The 27010-nt window shown below is 42.2% G+C and overlaps 1 protein-coding gene across 4 annotated transcripts in view; it reads left to right on the forward strand.

The window, feature by feature from the left end:
- The window catches only part of ftcdnl1 (formiminotransferase cyclodeaminase N-terminal like 1), a 110466-nt gene that overhangs the window by 57624 nt on the left and 25832 nt on the right, over nucleotides 1–27010 (forward strand). For all 4 annotated transcript variants that reach the window (XM_062067827.1, XM_062067829.1, XM_062067830.1 and 1 more), the window contains exons 3-4: nucleotides 4891–4986; nucleotides 5172–5327. In XM_062067827.1, the coding sequence (XP_061923811.1) occupies nucleotides 4891–4986; nucleotides 5172–5327 (252 nt within the window). The remainder of the gene's footprint in view (nucleotides 1–4890; nucleotides 4987–5171; nucleotides 5328–27010) is intronic.

The following is a 27010-nucleotide window of genomic DNA, read 5'->3' on the forward strand; positions in this document are numbered from 1 at the left end:
GATATTATCATTAAAAACATTAATAAAAAATAATAATACAATTAGAAATGAACAATAGTGTCACAGTGGCCCACACTTGCATCGCATCTCATAAGCCCGACAACACACTGTGTCCAACACTTTCCACAAAGATATAATAAGTCATATTTTGGTTCATTTAATAGTTGAAACAAATTTAAATAATGGATCCCATATTCCAATATATGACTCATTATTATCTAAACTAAATGCAGTTTGTTCTACTGATATCATCTCCATAGCTTGTGTGTACCAGTCAGTATGAGTTGGACTATCAACAGCTATCCATTTTTTAAATATTACCCTTTTTGTTATTATGCATATTGAAAGAAAAGCATTTTTTCTATTTGATGACACGTTACTAAATTGATGTAGATCCCCAAGAATACAAGTTTGCAGTGTCATTGGGATGTTTATGTTAAGGAATGTGATTGCTTCTTTTGTTGTTTTCAACCATAACTCTGTTATTCTCTGACATTCCCACAATAAATGAACAAGATTTCCCTCAGCTGCCCGACACTTCATACATAACTTGCTATCTACTACACCAATTTTAATCAACTGAGAAGATGTAAAATACAATCTATTCAATATCTTAAATTGAGTCAGCTTATCTTTAATGCATCTTAAGGGCTTATTGGCACTTTTCCAAATATCATTCCATGATATGTCTCTTTCATCTAAAATGTTTAAGTCCATCATCCATTTCCAATTACATGCATCATTTGCGTTTCTAGTGTGGTGTTCCTTTATTATTCCATAAAATAGTTTAATTGATTTCTTAATTGAATCTTAATTAAAAAGTGCATCTTCCAGTTCATGGCTATTTAAGGACATACTTTCAGAGGATATGCATTTATTTACAGCGTGTTTTAAAGAGATAAAATGTAAAAAATGATTTCTGGTCTATTATGTTGATCAACTAAATCATTGAATGGTTTAAAAGAGTTTTTATTAATAATATGATGAGGTTTAGTAATACCTCTGTCTTTCCATGTTGTCCATTTAACTACATTTTTATTAATGATAATACTAGGATTCTACCAAAGCGGTTGATTTACAGATGTCATTGGGTTGATTCCTAGTATTTTCTGGCACAGTTTTAGAATGTTAAAGGTGGCTTCTATTGGGCTCTGCCTCAATTCATTAGGTATTTTTTAAATATAATATAAGCTCCCTACATTAATGTCCAAATTCATTAACATATTTTTTTCTATGTTGATCCAGTCCTTATCTGCAGAAGAATGGAATAAGTGGCTTGCTTATTCACAACCGAAGGAGATATAATAATGTAAGAAGTTTGGTAATTGTAGTCCTCCTTTATCTTGTGTACAAGACAACCTTAAGTATGAACATCTGGCCTTCTTTCCACACCATATAAAATGTGATATCATTGTATGTATTTTCTTAAACCAACTTGTATTAATTAGGACAGGCATCATTTTCAGTATATAATTAACTGCTGGCAGTATACTAATTTTTACTATGTTCACCCGACCCCAAAGTGATATTTGGAGATGTGACCAGCGTTCCATTTTGGATTCTATCTTATTTTTTAAATGTTTAAGCTTTAGATCTCTACTTGCATAAAGGTTTGGTGTAATATGTAGTCCTAGATATATGATTTCTGCCTCTTTCCATTTAATTTTGGAGTTCTGAACTTGTGATTTCTTGCAGTGTTTATTAAGTGGTAATATTTCACATTTGTCCCAATTGACTTTATACCAAAGTCAGTGATGACTTTATTGATATAGTAAAGAGAGGAGTTAACATGTGACAGGTAGAGAATTATGTCGTCACAATACATCGATAGCTTATTATACTGAGAGCCAATTTTTATACCATGAATATTATTTTCACTTCTTAGTTTTGCAGCTAAGGGTTCAATAACCAAATTAAATAATAATCCAGATGCAGGAATCCCTGTTTTACTCCTCTTTTTAACGAAAAAGGTTCTGAAATATGATTATTGGTTTTGACTGATGCCATGGGTCTTAATCCATCGTATAAAATTATCTCCAAATCCAAGTTTATGTAAGTGCAAAACATAAATGACCAGTTTATGCGGTCGAATGCCTTCTCCGCATGAACAGTACATACTGCTGTGGGATATGGGAGACTTCTAGCATAGTAGATAACATTGAACAATTTCCTTGTATTGTCTGAAGATTGTCGACCTACCATGAAGCCAGTTTGGTCATTATGAATTAATTTTCCTATTACATTTGATAATCGTGTGGCTAAGATTTTTGCCAAGATTTTATTGTCCATATTGGCTAGGGATAAAAGACGATAATTACTGCAATTCAATGGGTCTTTATCCTTTTTATGTATCAATGAGATATGAGAAAAATTGAAGGTTGGAGAAAACAATTGTTTATTAAATGAAGATTGGTACATTTGTAATAATAGAGGAGACAAACCTTCACTGAATATTTGATAACATTCTGTATTGTAGCCATCAGGGCCAGGAGATTTATTTTTTGCAAATGAATTTATAGCTTTTTGAATTTCCATTAATTGTATAGGTTCCTCCAGTGATTTTTTGTCATGCTCTTATAAGGATGGCAGTTGTATTGCGTTTAAATATGACTGCATAGCTTCTATGCTACAATCTTTCTCAGGCTTATATAAATTTGTGTAAAATGTTCTAAAAGTTTCATTGATTTGCTTGGGATCAACATAAATACTACCATCTGAAAGTTTAATATTACATGATTTCTAGTCATCTGCTTCTTTAATGTTAACGCAAGGAGCTTTCCAGCTTGCTCGCCGTATTCATGAAACTTTAATTTTGCCCTATTAATTTTATATTCAACCGTCTGCTTTATTATATTATTATATTCCATTCTTTGTTTCCAAAGTTTGATCCATGTTTCCTGATTATACTGTTTGGACAATGTGTCCTGCAATTGTTTGATTCCATTCAATAATTCATTTTCTTCAGCATGTTGTTTTTTATTCTTAAAGCTTGCAATCCTAATAAGTTCTCCTCTTACACAACATTTAAGTGCTTCCCATATTGTGGAGATGTCAGAGACAAAATCCTGGTTATTTTTAATAAAATCTGAAATAAATTATTTAATTCGTAATTTTTTTTCCTCACTATCTAATAAAGAAATATTAATTTTCCATTGTTTGCATTGGAAAGCGACAAGAGGAAAGCTTACGTCGATTTGAATTGGACTGTGATCAGAAATAATTATTGGGTGAATTTTAGCCTGCACATTTTCTACAATTGCCTTAGGAACAAAGAAAATCAATTCTTGAAAATGACTGATGTCTGTTTGAATAAAAAGTGAAATCCTTCTCATATGGATTTAAGGTTCTCCAAATATCTATTAGGTTAAGAGTTTGCATTAATTTCAGAAGAGAAAAAACAGATTTCTTGGGTTTAACAATCTTACCAGTTTTGTCAATATTTGGATTTATTGTTAAATTTAGATCCCCACCCATAATAATATCAGAATCAATATGATCTGCCAATTTGAGCTCCATGTCACCAAAGAAAAAAGGTTTATCATCATTGGGTGCATATACGTTTACCAGTGTGATATTGTTATTATCTATATGGCAGTTGATAATCATATATCTGCCCTCTGGATCTAAAAGTACACTATTTATAATATAGTTAATCTTTTTGTTAAACATTATAGCAACACCAGATCTTTTGGAGGACAGTCCAACACCAACTATCTCACCAACCCATCCTTTTTTCAGATATTTTAAATGTTCAGTTTTCAAATGGGTTTCCTGTAGAAAAGCAATATCAGTAAACAAATTGTTTAAATGCTTCAGAATTTTTCTTTGTTTCACCTGTTCATTTGTACCTGTTACATTCCAAGATATAATTATCAAACATTTTCTAGTCATTGCAATATATTATGTTTGTGTTAACTGTTTTTTTTCTTTATGTGACAAAAATGATCAAACATAACATTTAATAAATGTGACCTCTCAATGTATAATTTAACTGGGTTATTTGTTCTTGTCAATCCCCCTACCTCCCCCTCCCATTGCTCTTTACCACAAAATTTAATAATTCAAATAGCAAAACAAACATGCTTAAAGAAAGTAAAATTAAAAATTTAAAATTAAAAAAAGATAATGGAAACAAAATCATAAGAGAAGGAGAAAGCTAAAAAGTAGAACAGTAGAAGAGAGAAAAAAAAACTAAGAAAACAAAACTCGACAAATATCACCAATCAAGTAGTGGTATAAAAAGGAAAAACAGAACCAGGCCAATAATACACCCCCCCCCCCAAAACATTTTTTGGACAGAAATGAAGAAAAATGTGCCTGAAATAACTTCATCGAGGTTTCTGGCGGTGTTAAACGTTTCCATGACTACCTGTGTATGCATGACGTCATCATCTCGCGCCATTGTTTTGGTGCGGTTGCAATATGTTGTTTTCAGTCCGTTTGGATTTTATCAACACCGCCACTCAACCAGTATGTAATTCTGGCATTTCTAAAAAGAGTACCTTCGATGTAGAGTTTGTCCACAATTAGACGGGTTCGTTTGTTGTTCTTTTTAGCCTCATTCATTATTGGATACAACAGCCGTCTTCTCTTGAGTATCTCGGCTGGAAACTGGTCACTAATGGAGAAGGTCGTTCCCTTGAATTCTTTCCCACGCTCCATTACCATGGATTTACTCTTTGGGTCAACAAATTGTGCAACAATTGGGCGACATACCTTCTCTCCCCCAGAATGTCGTTTTTTCCCAATACGATGAGTATTATTCATGATAACATATTATCAGTGTTTGTTGTCAAAGTTTATTATTAAAAGATACCATTTATTGATAATGATTTGGTTGGTATTGTGAGTGTTTGAGTTGTGATACATGTGTTTTTACTTGATTGACAGGTGCAAGAATAGAGGAAACAACTGTACTGAACATCTTCCATGATTTGGACTACAGCCGTTCTGTCATCACCATCGTAGCCAGTATCCAGTCCATCAGTACGTATTCAATCATTGTAAAGTACTGAAGCACTAGCAATGAATGATTACATTTGGAGCGAGTCCTTTATTGAAGATTGAAATAAATTTATAACAAATATAGTATGTGAATATATAAATAAATTGAAAAACAAGCAAAGTTGTCAAAATGACACATATTATAAAGTACATGTGTTTAATTCCAGGGGAGGCGGTTCTATCTGCCTGTGAAAAAGCGTGTCAGCTGTTTGACATGAACACACACTCGGGTGTCCATCCATGTTTGGGTGCTGTGGACCTCATACCTATCTACCCCCTGGGGGAGGACGTGGGTGTCCACCACTGTGCTAACGAGGCTCAGGGTGAGATTTCTTGTGTGTGTGTGCGTGCGTGTGTGTGTGGGTCTGGGCGCGTGCGGGAGTGTGCGTGCTTACTTATGTCAGACAGCTTCAGCCTGTTTGAGGAAGAATAATGTCACTTGTTTGTAAATGTTTTTCCCTTCATGATTTTTTCCAAGTGTGAAGAAGACAAGTGAATCTAGACATGTTAAAATGCTGGGAAAGAGTAGAAATCAAAATTGGTTACATGTTTAGTCAAACGTTATGACCATCATGAAGGATGAAGATGATGTATTTGGACATTAAGGCTACATTTATATTAGGCTACAATTTAGAGATGTCCGATAATGGCTTTTTTACCGATATCCGATATTCCGATATTGCCCAACTCTTAATTACCGATACAGATATCAACCGATACTGATATATACAGTCGTGGAATTAACACATTATTATGCCTAATTTTGTTGTGATGCCCCGCTGGATGCATTAAACAATGTAACAAGGTTTTCCAAAATAAATTAACTCAAGTCATGGAAAAAAATACCAACATGGCACTGCCATATTTATTATTGAAGCCACAAAGTGCATTATTTTTTTTAACATGCCTCAAAACAATAGCTTGGAATTTGGGACATGCTCTCCCTGAGAGAGACTATGAGGAGGTTGAGGTGGGGAGGGAAAGGGGGGGGGTGTATATTGTAGCGTCCCGGAAGAGTTTGTGCTGCAAGGGGTTCTGGGTATTTGTTCTGTTGTGTTTATGTTGTGTTACGGTGCAGATGTTCTCCCGAAATGTGTTTGTCATTCTTGTTTGGCTCCTCTCTGAGCTGTCACCTTACCGTGGTAGAGGAGTTTGCGTGTCCCAATGATCCTAGGAGCTATGTTGTCCAGGGGCTTTCATGCCCCCTGGTAGGGTTTCCCAAGACAAAGAGGTCCTAGATGAGGGATCAGACAAAGAGCAGCTCAAAGACTTCTATGGGAATGCATCAACAAGGACTCATATTTCCCTCGCCCAGACGCGGGTCACCGGGGCCCCCCTCTGGAGCCAGGCCCGGAGTTGGGGCACGATGGCGAGCGCCTGGTGGCTGGGCCATGGGGCCCGGCCGGGCACAGCCCGAAGAGGCAACGTGGGTCCCCCCTCCAATGGGCTCACCACCCATAGCAGGGGCCATAGAGGTCGGGTGCAATGTGAGCTGGGCGGAAGCCGAAGGCAGGGCACTTGGCAGTCTGATCCTCGGCTACATAAGCTAGCTCTTGGGACGTGGAACGTCACCTCGCTGGGGGGGAAGGAGCCTGAGCTAGTGCGCGAGGTAGAGAAGTTCCGGCTGGATATAGTCTGACTCACCTCGACGCACAGCAAGGGCTCTGGAACCAGTTCTCTGGAGAGGGGCTGGACTCTCTTCCACATTGGCGTTGCACGCAGTGAGAGGCGACGGGCTGGGGTGGCAATTCTTGTTGCCCCCCGGCTCAGAGCCTGCACGTTGGAGTTCAACCCAGTGGACGAGAGGGTGGCCTCCCTCTGCCTTCGGGTGGGGGGACGGGTCCTGACTGTTGTTTGTGCTTACGCACCAAACAGCAGTTCAGAGTACCCACCCTTTTTGGATACACTCGAGGGAGTACTGTAAAGTGCTCCCCTGGGTGATTCCTTTGTCCTACTGGGGGACTTCAACGCTCATGTTGGCAACGACAGTGAAACCTGGAGAGGCGTGATTGGGAAGAATGGCCGCCCGGATATGAACCCGAGTGGTGTTTTGTTATTGGACTTCTGTGCTCGTCACATATTGTCCATAACAAACACCATGTTCAAACATAAGGGTGTCCATATGTGCACTTGGCACCAGGACACCCTAGGCCGCAGTTCCATGATCAACTTTGTAGTTGTGTCATCGGATTTGCGGCCTCATGTTTTGGACACTCCGGTGAAGAGAGGGGCGGAGCTTTCTACCGATCACCACCTGGTGGTGAGTTGGCTGCAATGGTGGGGCAGGATACCGGACAGACCTGGCAGGCCCAAACACATTGTGAGGGTCTGCTGGGAACGTCTGGCAGACTCTCCTGTCAGAGAGAGTTTCAATTCCCACCTCCGGAAGAACTTTGAACATGTCACGAGGGAGGTGCTGGACATTGAGTCCGAGTAGACCATGGAGTCCTATCGGGTTCTTTTGGCTCATAGGACTCCGGAGGCAGCGGACAGGTACCAACAGCGGTGTGCGGCTTCAGCGGTCGCAGAGGCAAAAACTCGGACATGGGAGGAGTTCGGGGAAGCCATGGAAAACGACTTCCGGACGGCTTCAAAGCGATTCTGGACCACCATCCGCCGCCTCAGGAAGGTGAAACAGTGCACTGTCAACACCGTGTATGGTGCGGATGGTGTTCTGCTGACCTCGACTGCGGATGTTGTGGATCGGTGGAGGGAATACTTCGAAGACCTCCTCAATCCCACCAACACGTCTTCCTATGAGGAAGCAGTGCCTGGGGAATCTGTGGTGGGCTCTCCCATTTCTGGGGCTGAGGTAGTTAAAAAGCTCCTCGGTGGCAAGGCCCCGGGGGTGGATGAGACCCGCCCGGAGTTCCTTAAGGCTCTGGATGCTGTGGGGCTGTCTTGGTTGACCAGACTGCAGCATTGCGTGGACATCGGGGGCGGTACCTCTGGATTGGCAGACCGGGGTGGTGGTTCCTCTCTTTAGGAAGGGGAACCGGAGGGTGAGTTCCAACTATCGTGGGATCACACTCCTCAGCCTTCCCGGTAAGGTATATTCAGGTGTACTGGAGAGGAGGCTACGCCGGATAGTCGAACCTCGGATTCAGGAGGAACAGTGTGGTTTTTGCCCTGGTCGTGGAACTGTGGACCAGCTCTATACTCTCGGCAGGGTCCTTGAGGGTGCATGGGAGTTTTCCAAACCAGTCTACATGTGCTTTGTGGACTTGGAGAAGGCATTCGACAGTGTCCCTCGGGAAGTCCTGTGGAGAGTGCTCAGAGAGTATGGGGTATCGGACTGTCTGATAGTGGCGGTCCGCTCCCTGTACGATCAGTGTCAGAGCTTGGTCCGCATTGCCGGCAGTAAGTCTGCTTAGGCTGCTGCCCCCGCGACCCGACCTCGGATAAGCGGAAGAAAATGGATGGATGGATGGAATGTTGTTTGGTGTGGGTTCACAGTGTGGCGCATATTTGTAACAGTGTTAAAGTTGTTTATATGGCTACCCTCAGTGTGACCTGTATGGCTGTTGACCAAGTATGCCTTGCATTAACTTGTGAATGTGAAAAGCCGTAGATATTATGTGACTGGGCCAGCACGCAAAGGAAGTGCCTTTAAGGTTTATTGGGGCTCTGTACCTCTCCCTACGTACGTGTACACAGCGGCGTTTTAAAAAGTCATAAATTTTACTTTTTGAAACAGATACAGATAATTATGAAACCGATACCGTTCATTTCCGATATTACATTTTAAAGCATTTATTCCTAGCTACCAGAGGTGTGGACACGAGTCACATGACTTGGATAATTATGAAACCGATACCGTTCATTTCCGATATTACATTTTAAAGCATTTATTCCTAGCTACCAGAGGTGTGGACTCGAGTCACATGACTTGGACTCGAGTCAGACTCGAGTCATGAATTTGATGACTTTAGACTCGACTTGACAAAATGTAAAGAGACTTGCAACTCGACTTAGACTTTAACATCAATGACTTGTGACTTCACTTGGACTTGAGTCTTTTGACTTGACATGACTTGCTACTTTCCCCAAAACCTAAAGATTAAAAAGTTATTCAGGAGCGCGCCGTATCTTTCATTGTGTACTTGTGTCTGTCAGCGTCTTGTTCCTGTCAGCTTGTGTGCTCTCAGTACAATAGCGAATCAAATTAGGACTACGTTGTTTTCATCCCACAGCACTCATCCAATCAAAATGCAGGAAAACCAACAAAGAAGAATTGTCAAACAATGTGCCAGTGAGAAAAAATTCTGCCAAAGTTGGTTTCATACGGGTATAAAAACTACAACTTGGTCAACAAAAAACGAATTGCTGTATGCAAAACATGCAGTTCGAATATTACAGACGGAGACGCAACAACTTCCAACTTCGTTCGACATTTGAAGATGCACAAAGAAGGGTACATTTTGAATGTAAGCTAACGTTTATTGGCTAAGTAACGTAACTTTTGTTTGCTGTGTAGTTAAATCAGTGAGGCTGTAAAATCACTGCTAACGTTATAACCATAGACATCTTATAAATAGACGCAGCATCAAGCGCTACTGCCTACTGGCACTGACGAGACGCGGGGCCGCCATCTTGGAGTGGTGATCCGCTCCACTCAGTGCAATTCATTTGGCAGGAGCAATGAACTGTCAGCGCATTTAATTCATTTTACCTCACTGAATACCACTGATTTTCACGCGCTTTTTTGTCATAAGTGTAGCTATGATAAAGGACACATGTTTTGGCGTGTTTTATTATTCATAGTTTGTTTAACAGTAATAGAATATTCTTATATGCTATAAGTGACCAGACGTCCGAGATCAAAACTGGGAATATAATCCCAGAGAAGGGGGAAAAAAACGGTCAGCTATTTTTAAATTCAAGAAACAATATAATTAGGTTATATATACGTGCGTATACCCCGAAGGGAATAAGCGGTAGAAAATGGATGGATGGATACATGCATATATCCTACATAAAGAATGTATGAATACATTAGATATCTATATATTTTAGGGACCTGTAGACTGTATCCCTGTTGCTGCAGCATCAGAGAGTTTATTCTGTCTTGACACTTTGTATTGATATTTTGTATTACATTCTTCCCTTAAATGATAATGTTTACAGTGATTGTTTTATATGTATTTTTTATGTATGTCGCTTTGGATAAAAGCGTCTGTCAAATACTTAAACATAAACATATAAACACCTGAAAGTCTTTATATCAGCTAAAACCATTGATTGATTGATTGATTGATTGAGACTTTTATTAGTAGGTTGCACAGTGAAGTACATATTCCGTACAATTGACCAGTAAATGGTAACACCCGAATAAGTTTTTCAACTTGTTTAAGTCGGGGTCCACTTAAATTGATTCATGATACAGATATATACTATCATATATACTATCATCATAATACAGTCATCACACAAGATAATCACATTGAATTATTTACATTATTTACAATCAGGGGTGTGGAGGGAGGGGGGGGGGGGTGTGGGGGGGGGATATGGACATCAAGTAGTGGACATAGAGAGAGAGAGAGAGAGAGAGATCAGAAGGCATAAGAAAAAGAATCTGCATTTGATTGTTTACATTTGATTATTAGCAATCCGGGGAGGGTGTTAGTTTAGGGTTGTAGCTGCCTGGAGGTGAACTTTTATTGCGGTTTTGAAGGAGGATAGAGATGCCCTTTCTTTTATACCTGTTGGGAGCGCATTCCACATTGATGTGGCATAGAAAGAGAATGAGTTAAGACCTTTGTTAGTTCGGAATCTGGGTTTAACGTGGTTAGTGGAGCACCCCCTGGTGTTGTGGTTATGGCGGTCATTTACGTTAAGGAAGTAGTTTGACATGTACTTCGGTATCAGGGAGGTGTAGCGGATTTTATAGACTAGGCTCAGTGCAAGTTGTTTAACTCTGTCCTCCACCTTGAGCCAACCCACTTTAGAGAAGTGGGTAGGAGTGAGGTGGGATCTGGGGTGGAGGTCTAGAAGTAACCTGACTAGCTTGTTCTGAGATGTTTGGAGTTTAGATTTGAGGGTTTTGGAGGTGCTAGGGTACCAGGAGGTGCATGCGTAATCGAAAAAGGGTTGAACGAGAGTTCCCGCCAGAATCCTCAAGGTGCTTTTGTTGACCAGAGAGGAAATTCTGTAGAGAAATCTCGTTCGTTGGTTAACCTTTTTGACACCACAAATCTGTTTCACTGGATTCAGAATAAAACCAAATTCTGTCTTACCCAACAATGTTAGTATTTGAATATTGTTACTTGAAGACTTATTCCTGGTTACAATTATACTGTTAAGAAAGTATTGACTTATATTTTGCCTAAAATGAGAATGCATTACAATCAGTGGCTGCTGGTGAATTTTGTTTTAGGTGGGGCAGAAAGTTTGTAAACCAAACCCCTTTAGGGGGGTCATCCTCACCCGGAAGATTTCTTTGTGATTTTCACATACAAATATTGAAGATCTTTGCTCCTTCTCAACTCTTTGGTAGTATTCTTTTCACAAAATACAACCAATAGTACGTTAATGTTAAATCTTATTTGTGAAAAGTAATCCCCCGATTCCTATTTTCAACAGTCCGCTCATTTGAGCAGGAAAACGCTGAACACCAGCCCGGCATCTTTGTTTTCTACCTGTCAACTGTCAGTTTAGGCTGCTTGCCGGCTCCTCATCACCACTTCAAGATGGCGGCCAAATTGCTCGCATCACAGCAGCCAATGATGTGTCTACTTATAAGATGTCTATGGTTATAACGTCATTGCAAACATGGCAACCTGTTGCGTACACTTCAGTTCGCTACCTTATTCATACTTTTTGTCAAGTGATTTTTTTTAAGCAGGGTTGCATGAGGTACCTATACTTAATGTTACGTTAGTCAACGTATCACACACAGTAACGTAACGTTAGACGGCGGTCAGCAGCACCGCGTATTTTAGCCACCTACAAAAAGACAAACATAGTCAAAAAAAGGTCAGTTAGAATGTATACTATATTAAGAATATGTGTACATATTGCATAGGGCCCTGACATCTAAAAAGTACAACTCTGTTCATTGTTATGTTCATGAATTTGTTATGTTTTTCATGTGTACGCACACATAAACACACATACAGTATGAGATGAGATCAATGAGATAAGGTAAGAACAGGATAGAAACTGCTGTGGAACTAGTTACAATGCAATATGTCATGGAAATACAATGTTAACACTTTTGTGCAAATAAGTACAGTTACACTTGTTTTTTCTAATGTGTTTATTCTGTAAAGGAATGAGTTAAATGTTTAAAATAACTAGTGTCAGCACTATTTTTTTTTCCTGCAATTTCAAATGCACTTGTTTTAATAAATAAATACAGCGTTTTAAAAGCATACACAATCTGTGAAAATATATTAGTCTGTGGTTAAAAGGATTTGAAAGGACTCGAAACTCAAAATGCAGGACTTGGGACTTGACTTGAGACTTTTCAGTCTTGACTTTGGACTTGACTCTGGACTTGCCTGTCTTGACTCGGGACTTGACTCGAGACTTGAGGGCAAAGACTCGAGACTTACTTGTGACTTGCAAAACAATGACTTGGTCCCACCTCTGCTAGCTACATTTTAACATGAATGACAGTGCTATATTCGCCATAAACTCAAATTTTTGTGTCAAGAATGCACACAGTGTTGGTCATAATCACCAATACCAAACCGATACTACACAGAGGACTTGATGAATATGAAATGACCAATAAAAGCACTGGAAACCTAACCACATAAAACATTTGCAGAACAAGGTAAAATTAAAACACTTTCCAACACAGTCACTCCCAAATTTAGTTAGAAATTTGAGCTTTAAAGGAAAGTCTTATCTCAGTTATTGTCTTTCTCATCTCTCTAAGCCAGCAGCCGCACCAGGCAGATAAGTTTGTCCCTTGATCTTCACATGGACTGCCCTGACTTGGCCATCCGCACCATGAATGGTCTTGACTATTTTGCCGATTGGCAACTGACACCCTGGTAGTTGCGGATGAACCACCACCACAACTGGTAGTGGTTTGCTTGTATATGCCATTATTCTCCTTGGTCTGCATCTGCAGGTCTGAAAGATGATGGCGAATGAAGTTGGACCAAATGTTTTTCACCAGTACCTGACGATGTCGCCATCGTCGTCTGCTCAGTAGATCACTGAATACATTGATGGCTTGTGGACGGGATACATCTTGTTGTCCCATAAGCATTAGATTTGGGCTGTTTGGTCTGGGCCAGGAAAATATACTCAAGCAGCTTTGCATTGAGCATTTATTCCACTTCAGTTAACACGGTCTGCAGTACAGGTTCTGCCACCACTTGGAAAACTGCCTTTATTGACTTAATTTCGTGTTTCCATCTGCCGAAATATGAGGAGATTGGCAGGTTAAAGTGAAACTCTATCTTATGTCCTGCCAGTTGTTTTTGAAAGACAGCTTCCAATGTCTGAAAGCTTGCCTGCACCTCAGCAGAGCCTCTTCGAAAATTGGTTCTTCTGTTGCCCGAACTTAAAATGCCTGACACCGTGAGCGTTGAAGCTGTGTAGTGTCTGCCATCAGAAAGGAGTCAGTGTCAATGTCCTCAACAAGTTGCACACAGCTTGTCGTCATGCACCAAAATGTAATCCTTATCGCTTTTCTGTTCGTCGACCCACCTTGTTGTTGTAGAGGTCTAAGCAATCCACTCCAGTTAACCAGAAGGGTGATGCTTGCACCCCCCACACGCCGTTTTTTGGTTTATATCGATACTTTTTTCAGAAAAGTGATGCCAAATGAGTAGCGTGTGAGTATCGATATATCGATACCACAGGATCGATACGCACATCCCTAGTGGCTTGTATAGACAGAGTCGTGGAGGAGGCAGATCGGCTATCTAAGGAACTACCAGTCTGGGGTGCCACTTCTGACATTACACACAGCTGTGCTGGTGCCGTTTAATGCATTTGTTTCCTCTTAGAGTCCAGTGCCTCCTCCTCATCTCTACAAACACTCTCTCAGGACCTGGATGGAAAAGTTGGGTGTCATACTTCCTGATTAGGAGCTTGGTGATCAGGGGCCTCATGTATTAAGCGTGCATACACACAATAACCTGGCAAATTTGAGATATATCAAGAGTGAACTGAACGTGAAAATGTGCTGTGCCTCACGGCATCTTCAATGCTCATGTACGCACATTTCTACATGCTGTGGGTATTTCAACAACACACAGAGGTTTTCGTTTGGGTTTTGCCAACATTTGATTTTAACAATGTAAAAGATCAAGGACACAAAATTCCCTTTTTCGCCAAGCATTTAATGCTTCATATTCCATATTTGTGAGTGTAGTGGCTATTTCATCTGGTCACTTACTTCCTCGTATATGAAGCACACTCCTAATACAACCACTTCAGAAGGGATGACACAGAATTTGGTGTCACTTGTTGAGTCGACTGGGTGTCAAATCACACAGCAGAACAACCATGTTGCTCCCTCGTCCCCATCAACTACTTTTGAAGTCAAAACACATTTATATATACAAACCCCGTTTCCATATGAGTTGGGAAATTGTGTTAGATGTAAATATAAACGGAATACAATGATTTACATTTTCAACCCATATTCAGTTGAATATGCTACAAAGACAACATATTTGATGTTCAATCTGATAAACATTTTTTTTTTTTTGCAAATAATCATTGACTTTAGAATTTGATGCCAGCAACACATGACAAAGAAGTTGGGAAAAGTGGCAATAAATACTGATAAAGTTGAGGAATGCTCATCAAACACTTATTTGGAACATCCCACAGGTGAACAGGCAAATTGGGAACAGGTGGGTGCCATGATTGGGTATAAAAGTAGATTCCATAAAATGCTCAGTCATTCACAAACAAGGATAGGGCGAGGGTCACCACATTGCCAACAAATGCATGAGCAAATTGTTGAACAGTTTAAGAAAAACCTTTCTCAACCAGCTATTGCAAGGAATTTAGGGATTTCACCATCTACGGTCCGTAATATCATCAAAGGGTTCAGAGAATCTGGAGAAATCACTGCACGTAAGCAGCTAAGCCCGTGACCTTCGATCCCTCAGGCTGTACTGCATCAGCAAGCGACATCAGTGTGTAAAGGATATCACCACATGGGCTCAGGAACACTTCAGAAACCCACTGTCAGTAACTACAGTTGGTCGCTACATCTGTAAGTGCAAGTTAAAACTCTCCTATGCAAGGTGAAAACCGTTTATCAACAACAGCCAGAAACGCAGTCGGCTTCGCTGGGCCTGAGCTCATCTAAGATGGACTGATACAAAGTGGAAAAGTGTTCTGTGGTTTGACGAGTCCACATTTCAAATTGTTTTTGGAAACTGTGGACGTTGTGTCCTCCATTGTTTGATTGCTTTGCTTAATCCATTCCATAATTTAATTACACATACTGATATACTGAAGGTCTTAAAGGCCCACTGAAACCCACTACTACCGACCACGCAATCTGATAGTTTATATATCAATGATGAAATCTTAACATTGCAACACAGCCAATACGGCCGGGTTAACTTATAAAGTGCAATTTTAAATTTCCCGCTAAACTTCCGATTGAAAACGTCTATGTATGATGACGTATGCGCGTGACGTCAATAGTTAAACGGAAGTATTCGGACACCATTGAATCCAATACAAAAAAGCTCTGTTTTCATCTCAAAATTCCACAGTATTCTGGACATCTGTGTTGGTGAATCTTTTGCAATTTGTTTAATGAACAATGACGACTGCAAAGAAGAAAGTTGTAGGTGGGATCGGTGTATTAGTGGCTGGCTGTAGCAACACAACCAGGAGGACTTTGACTTGGATAGCAGACGCGCTATCCGACGCTAGCCGCCGACCGCACGAATGATCGGGTGAAGTCCTTCGTCCTTCCGTCTATCGCTGGAACGCAGGTGAGCACGGGTGTTGATGAGCAGATGAGGGCTGGCTGGCGTAGGCGGAGCGCTAATGTTTTTATCATAGCTCTGTGAGGTTCCGTTGCTAAGTTAGCTTCAATGGCGTCGTTAGCAACAGCATTGTTAAGCTTCGCCAAGCTGGAAAGCATTAACCGTGTATTTACAGGTCCATGGTTTAATAGTATTGTTGATTTTCTGTCTATCCTTCCAGTCAGGGGTTTATTTATTTTGTTCCTATCTGCAGTTAAAGGCCTACTGAAATGATTTTTTTTAATTTAAACGGGAATAGCAGATCCATTTTATGTGTCATACTTGATCATTTCGCGATATTGCCATATTTTTGCTGAAAGGATTTAGTAGAGAAAATTGACGATAAAGTTCGCAACTTTTGCTCGCTGATAAAAAAAACCCTTGCCTGTATCGGAAGTAGCGTGACGTCACAGGAGCTAGTATTCCTCACAATTCCCCATTGTTTACAATGGAGCGAGAGAGATTCGGACCGAGAAAGTGATGATTACCCCGTTAATTTGAGCGCGGATGAAAGATTCGTAGATGAGGAACGTTACAGTGAAGGACTTGAGAGGCAGTGATGGACGTATCTTTTTTCGCTCTGACCGTAACTTAGGTACAAGCTGGCTCATTGGATTCCACACTCTCCTTTTTTTATTGTGGATCACGGATTTGTATTTTAAACCACCTCGGATACTATATCCTCTTGAAAATGAGAGTCGAGAACGGGAAATGGACATTCAGTGCCTTTTATCTCCACGACAATACATCAGCGAAATGCTTTAGCTACGAGCTAACGTGATAGCATCGTGCTTTAACTGCATATAGAAACAAAAAAATAAACCCCTGACTGGAAGGATACATAGAAAATCAACAATACTATTAAACCGTGGACATGTAAATACACGGTTAATGCTTTCCAGGCTGGCGAAGGTTAACAATGCTGTGCTAACGACGCCATTGAAGCTAACTTAGCAACTTAGCAACGGGACCTCACAGAGCTATGCTAAAAACATTAGCTCTCCACCTACGCCAGCCAGCCCTCATCTACTCATCAACACCCGTGCTCACCTGCGTTCCAGCGATCGGCAGAAGGACGAAGGACTTCACCCGATGCGTTTGGCGGCCCGGAGACGTAGGAAGTCAAGGTGAGGTCGGCGGCTAGCGCGGCTAGCGCGGCTAGCCCGGCTAGCGCGACTAGCGCGGCTAGCACGGCTAGCGCGGCTAGCGCGGCTAGCGCTCCAACAAAGTCCTCCTGGTTGTGTTGCTGTAGTCCGCTGCTAATACACCGATCCCACCTACAACTGTCTTCTTTGCAGCCTTCATTGTTCATTAAACAAATTGCAAAAGATGTCCAGAATACTGTGGAATTATGAAATGAAAACAGAGCTTTTTGTATAGGATTCTACGGGGTACCATAACTTCCGTTACTCTGACTTCGTCACGCGCATACGTCATCATACCGCGACGTTTCAGCCGGATATTTCCCGGGAAGTTTTAAATGTCACTTTATAAGTTAACCCGGCCGTATTGGCATGTGTTGCAATGTTAAGATTTCATCATTGATATATAAACTATCAGACTGCGTGGTCGGTAGTAGTGGGTTTCAGTAGGCCTTTAAGCACGATGCTATCACGTTAGCTCCGCAGCTAAAGAGCTTCGCCGATGTATTGTCGTGGAGATAAAAGTCACTGTGAATGTCCATTTCGCGTTCTCGACTCTCATTTTCAAGAGGATATAGTATCGGAGGTGGTTTAAAATACAAATCCCTGATCCACAATAGAAAAAGGAGAAAGTGTGGAATCCAATGAACCCTTGTACCTAAGTTACGGTCAGAGCGAAAAAAGATACGTCCTGCACTGCACTCTAGTCCTTCACTCTCACGTTCCTCATCCACAAATCTTTCACCCTCGCTCAAATTAATGGGGTAATCGTCGCTTTCTCAGTCCGAATCGCTCTCGCTGCATTGTAAACAATGGGGAAATGTGAGGAGCCTTTCAGCCTGTGACGTCACGCTACTTCCGGTACAGGCAAGGCTTTTATTATCAGCGATCAAAAGTTGCGAACTTTATCGTCGATGTTCTCTACTAAATCCTTTCAGCAAAAATATGGCAATATCGCGAAATGATCAAGTATGACACATAGAATGGATCTGATATCCCCGTTTAAATTTAAAAAAATCATTTCAGTAGGCCTTTAAGTGTTGTACGTGCATACAAATGTTTTAAATTACATTTTTCTCTAAGATTATATTTCTCCTATTTTTTTGAGAAGAATTGTTGTATATTCTTGGGTAGCAGGTTATAGTTTGCTTTGTGTCATGGAATTTCAGTATTTTTGATTCAATAAATGAGGGGTTTGTATGTTCTCTATATCCAACATTATGTATTATTCTAACTGATCTTTTTTGTAACACCGTTAATGAATGAAGTGTACTTGTGTAGTTATTTCCCCATATTTCTACACAGTAACTCAGATATGGTAACACTAGCGAGCAGTAGAGAATATGAAGGGATTTTTGGTCTAAAACATGTTTTGCTTCATTCATTATTGACGTGTTTCTTGCTACTTTATGTTGTATATTTTTTACATGAGATTTTCAGTTCAAGTTATCATCAATCATTATACCTAGAAATTTGGTTTCATTTACTCTTTCAATTTCTATTCCGTCTATTTGTATTTGTGTTTGACTTTCTAGTCTACTGTTACCAAATAGCATTATTTTAGTTTTACTGGGATTCAACGATAGTCTGTTTTTGTCAAACCATCTTTTTAATTTGTTCATTTCTTCTGGTATTATTTGTATTATCTCCTGTGTGTTCTCTCCTGAGCAAAACGCTGTTGTATCATCCGCAAATAATACTAACTTTAAATCTTTTGTAACTTTACAAATGTAATTTATATAGAGATTGAATAATTTAAGACCTAGTATTGATCCCTGAGGTACACCACGGGATATATTTAGCGTTGTAGATGTGTGTTCGCCTAGCTTCACGTATTGTTTCCTGTTTGTTAGATAACTTCATATCCAGTTTAAGATTAACCCTCTGATGCCGTATCGTTCTAGTTTTTTGATTAAAATATTGTGATTAATTGTGTCAAAGGCTTTAGTTAGATCCTAAACACTGCTGCCTCACATTTTTTACTATCTATTGCATTGGTAATTTCTTCTGTAATTTCAATTAAAGCCATTGAAGTTTAAACATTAGCTGTGTATCCATACTGGTTCTCTTTGAGTATTCTATTTTTGTTTGTGAAACTCTCTAATCTGTTATTGAACAGTTTTTCAATGATTTTAGAAAATTGTGGAAGTAAAGAAACAGGTCTATAATTTGTAAATTGGTGTTTGTCTCCAGTCTTATAAATTGGTGCAACTTTAGCTATTTTCATTTTGTTTGGAAATTTACCTGTTTGAAATCATAGGTTACTAATATACATTAATGGTCCTGAGATCTCTTCAATAACCTTTTTTATCGTTTCCATATCAATTCCGTTACAATCAGTTGAAGTCTTAGATTTAAATGTTTTCACGATTATAACTATTTCCTCCTGTGTCACATTACTAAGGAACATAGAGTTGGGATTTCGCTCTATGGTATCAATATAGTCCTCAATTGAAACTGGGTCTGGAATCTTTTCTTCCAATTTTGGTCCAATATTTACAAAGTAATTATTGAAGCTTTCAACTACCGTATTTTCCGCAACATAAGGCGCCCCGTGTTATTAGCCGCACGTTTAATGAACGGAATATTTCAAAACTTTGTTTACCTATTAGCCGTCCCGTGCTATTAGCCGCACCTACGCTACGCTAAAGGGAATGTCAACAAAACAGTCAGATAGGTCAGTCAAACTTTAATAATATATTACAAACCAGCGTTCTAACAACTCTGTTCACTCCCAAAATGTAATGTACAAATGTGCAATCACAAAAATAGTAACACTCAAAATAGTGCAGAGCAATAGCAACATCAATAACTCAACGTTGCTCATACGTTAGTGTCACACAACACACAAAATAAACATTTAAAGCTCACTTTCTGAAGTTATTACTCATCCACAAATCCCTCGAATTATTCTTCTTCGGTGTGCTTCACTTGTTTTTTGACACCATCGATGATGTGGACGCGCATGCAGTCGTAGATCAACAGGAACGGCGCTGCGTGAAAAAAGTCACCCGGTGTCTTCGCGTAAACGTCTATCAACCACTCGCTCATCTTTTCTTCATCCATCCATCCCTTCGAGATAGCTTTTATGATGACGCCGGCTGGAAAGTTCTCTTTTGGCAAGGTCTTCCTTTTGAATATCACCGTGGGTGGAAGTTTCTGGCCGTTAGCATGGCAAGCTAGAACCACAGTAGGACGACTTCTCATTCCCTGTGTTGGAATATTCACCGTACGTATTCCCGTTGTATCCACAGTGCGTGTCTCTTAGTAGGAGACATTTTGTTGTCTTTACAGAAACACACAAATGAAATGAAACGTAATATCCGCGCGCTTCTTCTTCTACGGGGGCGGGTGCTCACCTTGGCGGTTGCTTGCAGTAGAAGAAGAAGCGCTTCCTCTTCTATGGGGGCGGTTGCTTACCGTAGAAGAAGAAGCGCTTCCTCTTTTACGGGGAAAAAAGATGGCGGCTGTTTACCGTAGTTGCGAGACCTAAACTTTATGAAAATAAATATGAATATTAATCCATATATAAGGCGCACCGGGTTATTAGCCGCACTGTCTGCTTTTGAGAAAAATTGTGGTTTTTAGGTGCGGCTTATGGTGCGGAAAAAACGGTACTCCCTTAATGTTGTCATTATTTTTTTTTCCATCTAAGAAGTATTGGGGGTAGTCCCTCTTAGTGCCATTTTTAATAATGCTATTGAGGATGCCCCATGTTGCTCTCATATTATTGTTGTTCCTGTCCAATAATTCACTGTAATATTCTTTTCTACATGATGTCTCTTCATGTGTTGCTTTTTGTAGGGACATGATCATTACCTGCAAGAAAGTGAAAATATTTCTAAAAAATAAGCCATGGGTGTCCACATCTGTAAAGTCCTGTTTACAAAGAAAGAGAAATGCTTTTAAACAAGGAACAGCACAAGATCAGCTTTCAGCTACAAAAGAAGTTAAGTCTGAAATTCTGAAAGCCAAACAAAACTATAAATTAAAACTGGAGAATAAACTGGCTGCAAATGATCTTTGCTCAGCCTGGAAGACAATGAATTCCATGACAGGGCTTCAAAACGCAGCTTACAGCAATTGTGTTCTTTTAAATGATTTTAGCACAGATATTAATTTGGCTAATGCTCTTAATTGTTTTTATTGTCGTTTTGATACATTCGATTTTAGCAGTGAAGTTCTAGAACTAAGCCATAGTCTGAGGGACAACCAGCATTTTAAAGTTGCTAAGCTGGATGTTGAAAGATCATTTAGCGCAGTGAAAGTAAATAAAAAAACATTGCCTAGACAATATCTGTGGACGTGTACTTAAAACGTGCTAAAGAACTAAGTTTTGTATGTTATCTTTTCTATAAGTTCCTACTGACACAACGTGTCTCTGAGCGTTGCAAAAACACTGTGGTGGTTCCTGTCCCCAAAACCAACGGACCAAACATTTTTAATGATTTTAGACCGGTGGCTTTGACCTCCATAGTTATGAAGATATTACAGAAATTGGTCAGGACTGAGATTTTAAAACAAACTCAAACAGAATTAGAGCCTTTGCAGTTTGCGTAAAGAGCCCACAGAGGTGTGGAGGATGCCATTGGAACTCTTTTAGATACAGTTTGCTTTTATAACATTTGGACAAAAATGGAACTCATGCCAGACTTTTATCTGTACATTTTTCTTCATCTTTTAACACAATCCAGCCACATATCATGATTAGAGAGTTGACTGAGCACTTTAACCTGACTAATAACTTTATGGGCGGATCCTTAACTTTTTAACAAAGAGAACCCAGAAAGTCAGGGTCAAAGATACCTTGTCTGTCAGGAAAGGTACTTCTTCTGGATGACAACAAGGCTGTGTGTTGTCTCCCCTGTAGTTGTTTGCACACAAACGTGTCAGAGTACATCTGACAACAGAACAAAAATCAAAGATGCTGATGATTCAGTAATTAAGTTTTTAAATGATTATGAAAGCAGTCACGGCCCACTTATTGATGATTTTGGTTTGATGAGTCTTACCTCCAGCTCAACTTATCAAAAACAAAAGACATGCTGATTGACTTTAGGAAGAGACCCCATGTGAACCAGCCAACCAGGTAATTGAATATGTGCAGAAGTATAAATACCTTGGGACTATAATTAATGAACAACTGAAATTCTAAGCGAACTGTGATGCGGTGTGTAAAAAGGATAATAACTCTACCTACAAGGGTGTGTGATTCCACCCAATCAACCATAGATCGTTAGATAGTGGTCTTAGCGACCACTATCTAACCTTCTGCACCCGCAAAATAGCTAAACCCAAAGCCAATGGCCACATAACAGCCCAATCCAGATCCCTTAAAAAATACTCCAGTGATAATTTCAATTTAAAATGAGATGAGTGGGACTGGTCCCCTGTGCTCGCGAGCAACCTGGTCGATGTTGCTTGGGATCGCTTCAAAACAGCGTTCCTAAAGATACTAAATGACATGGCTCCCGTGAAAACAGTCAGGATCAAAGCCCGCTTTGAACCATGGATGAATCCGGACCTATTAGCTGCCATAAAAGACAGAGACAGAAAATACTTCGAATACCAAAAGTGTAAAACAGAAGTAGATAAACAACCCAATAATCCATCCATCCATCCATCTTCAACCGCTTATCCGGAATCGGGTCGCGGGGACAACAGCTCCAGCAAAGACCCCCAGACTTCCCTCTCCAGAGCAACATTTGCGACTTCCTCCTGGGGAATCCCGAAGCGTTCCCAGGCCAGAGAGGAGATGTAATCCCCCCATCTGGTCCTTGGCCTGCCGCGGGGCCTCCTCCCAGTGGGACGTGCAACAAGGACCTCCCTAGGCATCTCGTGAGGCATCCGCACGAGATGCCCGAACCACCTAAGCTGGCTCCTTTCCAAGCGAAGGAGCAGCGGCTCTACTCCGAGTCTCTCCCGGGTGACTGCACTTCTCACCCTATCTCTAAGGGAGATGCCAGCCACCCTTCTGAGGAAACTCATTTCGGCCGCTTGTATCCGCGATCTTATTCTTTCGGTCATTACCCACACTTCATGACCATAGGTGAGAGTAGGAATGTAGATAGCTCGGTAGACCGAGAGCTTTGCCTTCTGGCTCAGCTCCCGTTTCGTCACAACAGTGCGGCAGAGAGACTGCAATACTGCCCCAGCTGCTCCGATTCTCCGGCTGATTTCCTTCTCCATCTTTCCCTCACTCGTGAACAAGACCCCGAGATACTTATAGGTGGAGGGACTCTGTCCCTCCACCTGGGACAGAGTCCTGTCCCCTACCCGGACTGTACAAACCATCGGTTTCCTGCTGAGAACCATGGCCTCAGATTTGGAGATGCTGATCCTCATTCCTGCCGCTGAACACTCGGCTGCGAACCGATCCAGTGAGAGCTGAAGGTCACGAACCGAAGGTGCCATCAGGACCACATCATCTGCAAACAGCAGTGACGCAACCTTTAGCCCCCCGAGACGTATACCCTCTCCGCCATGGCCACGACTCCGCCTAGAAATCCTGTCCATGAAAATCACAAACAGGATAGGTGACAGAGCGCAGCCCTGGCGGAGACCAACCCCCACTGGAAACGGATCCGACTTACATCCAAGCACCCGGACACAACTCTCGCTTTGGTTGTACAGAGATTGGATGGCCCTCAGCAGGGTTCCCCTCACTCCGTACTCCCTCAGCACCTCCCACAAGATCTCCCGAGGGACGCGGTCATACGCCTTCTCCAAATCCACAAAACACATGTAGACTGGATAGGCATACTCCCAGGCCCTCTCCAGGATTCCCGCAAGCGTAAAGAGTTGGTCAGTTGTTCCACGACCAGGACGGAATCCACATTGCTCCTCTTGAATCTGAGGTTCGACTATCGGCCGGACCCTCCTTTCCAGTACCTTGGCGTAAACTTTCCCAGGGAGGCTGAGTAGTGTGATACCCCTGTAATTAGCACACACCCTCTGGTCCCCCTTTTTGAAAAGGGGAACCACCACCTCAGTCTGCCACTCCCTCGGCACTGTCCCAGACTTCCACGCAATGTTAAAAAGGCGTATCAACCAAGACAGCCCATCAACACCCAGAGCCTTCAGCATTTCTGGACAGATCTCGTCAACCCCCGGAGCTTTGCCACTGTGGAGTTGTCTAACTACCTCAGTGACTTCACTCCGAGAGATCGACGTCGATCCCCCATCATCCTCAGGCCCTGCTCCTATCAGGGAGGGTGTGTCTGATGTATTTGGGTTCAGGAGTTCCTCAAAGTGCTCTTTCCAACGCCCTACGACTTCCTCACTTGAAGTCAGCAAAGTCCCATCCTTGCCGTACACAGCTTGGATGGTTCCCTGCTTCCCCCTCCTGAGGTGCCGTATGGTCTTCCAGAACAGCTTTGGTGCCGCCCGATAGTCCTTCTCCATGGATTCCCCGAACTGCTCCCACACCCTCTGCTTAGCCTCGTCCACAGCCACGGCCGCTGCCCTTCGGGCCCGTCGGTACCTTGCAACTGCCTCCGGAGTCCCCCGGGATAACATACCCCGGTAGGACTCCTTCTTCAGTCGGACGGCTTCCCTGACCACCACTGTCCACCAGGGTGTTCGAGGGTTACCGCCCCTTGAGGCACCTAAGACCTTCTGGCCACAGCTCGCAGCTGCAGCTTTAGCAATAGAGGCTTTGAACATTGCCCATTCCTGTTCAATGTCCCCAACCTCCACAGGGATGGCAGAGAAGTCCCGCCGGAGGTGGGAGTTGAAGTCCTTCCGGACAGAGGACTCCTCCAAACGTTCCCAGTTCACCCGCACTACACGCTTGGGTTTGCCAGGTCTGTCCAGAGGTTTCCCCCGCCATCTAACCCAACTCACCACCAGATGGTGATCAGTTGACAGTTCAGCCCCTCTCTTCACCCGAGTGTCCAAAACATACGGCCTCAGATCAGCTGATACGATTACAAAATCGATCATTGATCTTTGGCCTAGGGTGCTCTGGTACCAGGTACACCTATGAGCATCCTTATGCTTGAACATGGTGTTTGTTATCGCAAGTCCGTGACTAGCACAGAAGTCCAATAACAATCCACCACTCAGGTTCAGATCAGGGAGACCGTTCCTCCCAATCACGCCAGTCCAAGTATCACTGTCATTGCCCACGTGCGCGTTGAAGTCCCCCAGCAAGACTATGGAATCCCCTGCCGGCGTCCCATACAGGACCCCATGCAAGGTATCCAAGAAGGCTGAATACTCTGAACTCCTGTTTGGTGCGTATGCACAAACAACAGTCAGAGTTTTCCCCCCTCCAACCCTAAGGCGAAGGGAGGTGACCCTCTTGTCCACTGGGGTGAACTCCAACGTACAGGCACTCAGCCGGGGACTCGTGAGTATCCCCACACCCGCCTGTGCCCTCACACCCTGAGCAACTCCAGAAGTGAACAAGGTCCATCCCTTGTCCAGGAGTGTGGTTTCAGAGCCCTTGCTATGCGTAGAGGTAAGCCCCACCAGATCCAACCGGTAGCGCTCCACCTCTCGCACCAGCTCAGGCTCCTTCCCCACCAGCGTAGAGACGTTCCACGTCCCGAAAGTCAGCCTCTGCTGCCCCGAATTGGTCCGTCCGGAGCCTCCACTTTCACTGCCATCCACTTGGCAGCGCACCCGACCCCACTGGTTCCGACCGCGGGTGGTGGGCCCACGTGGCAGAGAAGATGGTGTGTCCACGTAGCTTCTTCGGGCTGTGCCCGGCCGGGCTCCATGGCAAGCCCGGCCACCAGGCGCTCGCTGACGAGCCCTACCTCCGGGCCTAGCTCCGGAGGAGGGCCCCGGGCTTCCTCCGGGCCGGGTAACGCATCCTCTTTTAGTGTAGTTCATGGGGGGTATCGTAACCCTGATGGGGGGGGCATTCGGGTGCTACACCTTGCCCAAGGGTGACCCGGAACTATGTAAGGCAGGGGCGTTCAACTCCCTGAGGCTTAATACAAGCCCACATACCAGGATAACCCAATAATAACAACTCAAATCACTCCTTTCAACTCTCAAAAAGCAATGCAATAAATTAAGAAATAAGTCAACCAACCTGACTAAATCCTTAAAAAAAATTTACATTAACGACAAAATAGAGGAAAACACAAATAAGCAACAACCAACTTCCCGGTTGCAGCCAAAAACTTAAAACCAGACTCACCAACATCAGCATCAAGGAGGGTGACTCCCTCATTACAGACAAAATGGAGGTAGCAAGCAGACTTAACGCCTTTTTCACCAGCATAGCCGCAACTCTTGTCAACAAGCTGTCCCACCACTCTGGTCGCTTTGGTGTAGAACACATTAAAGCCTTCTACAGAAAGCTAGGAGTATCCAACAATGATTTCAAATTAGAAATGGTCACAGCTGATGAGGTGCTTAAAAAATTGAGCGCGCTCCACCCAAACAAGACCACCGGCCTTGACAATATTCCCTCCAGATTCATCAGGGACTCTGCCTCCATCATTGCCCCAATCATCACGCACATAATAAACCTCTCAATTTCTCAAGGCCAAGTACCAAAAGATTTTAAGATAGCAAGAGTAACTCCCCTCTTTAAAAAAGGAAGCAAATTGGAACCTGGCAACTACCGACCTGTTTCTATTCTCAGTTCCATTTAGAAAGTAATGGAAGAAATAGTTTATGAACAGGTCGATGGTTACCTTGCCACCAATAAACTCATGTACAAATTCCAATCCGGCTTCAGAACTAACCACTCCTCTGACACATGCCTTCTCTATCTGACCGACCACATCAAACATGAGGTGGACGCGGGCAAATACTGCGGCATGGTCATGCTGGATCTTCAGAAGGCCTTTGACACCGTTAACCACGCTATACTGTTGGATAAGCTCAGAGCAATCGGATTTAACAAAACCTCATTGAGCTGGATGCAATCTTACTTGG

This window comes from Entelurus aequoreus, linkage group LG13 (assembly GCF_033978785.1).
Source record: "Entelurus aequoreus isolate RoL-2023_Sb linkage group LG13, RoL_Eaeq_v1.1, whole genome shotgun sequence".
Classification (NCBI taxonomy): domain Eukaryota; kingdom Metazoa; phylum Chordata; class Actinopteri; order Syngnathiformes; family Syngnathidae; genus Entelurus; species Entelurus aequoreus.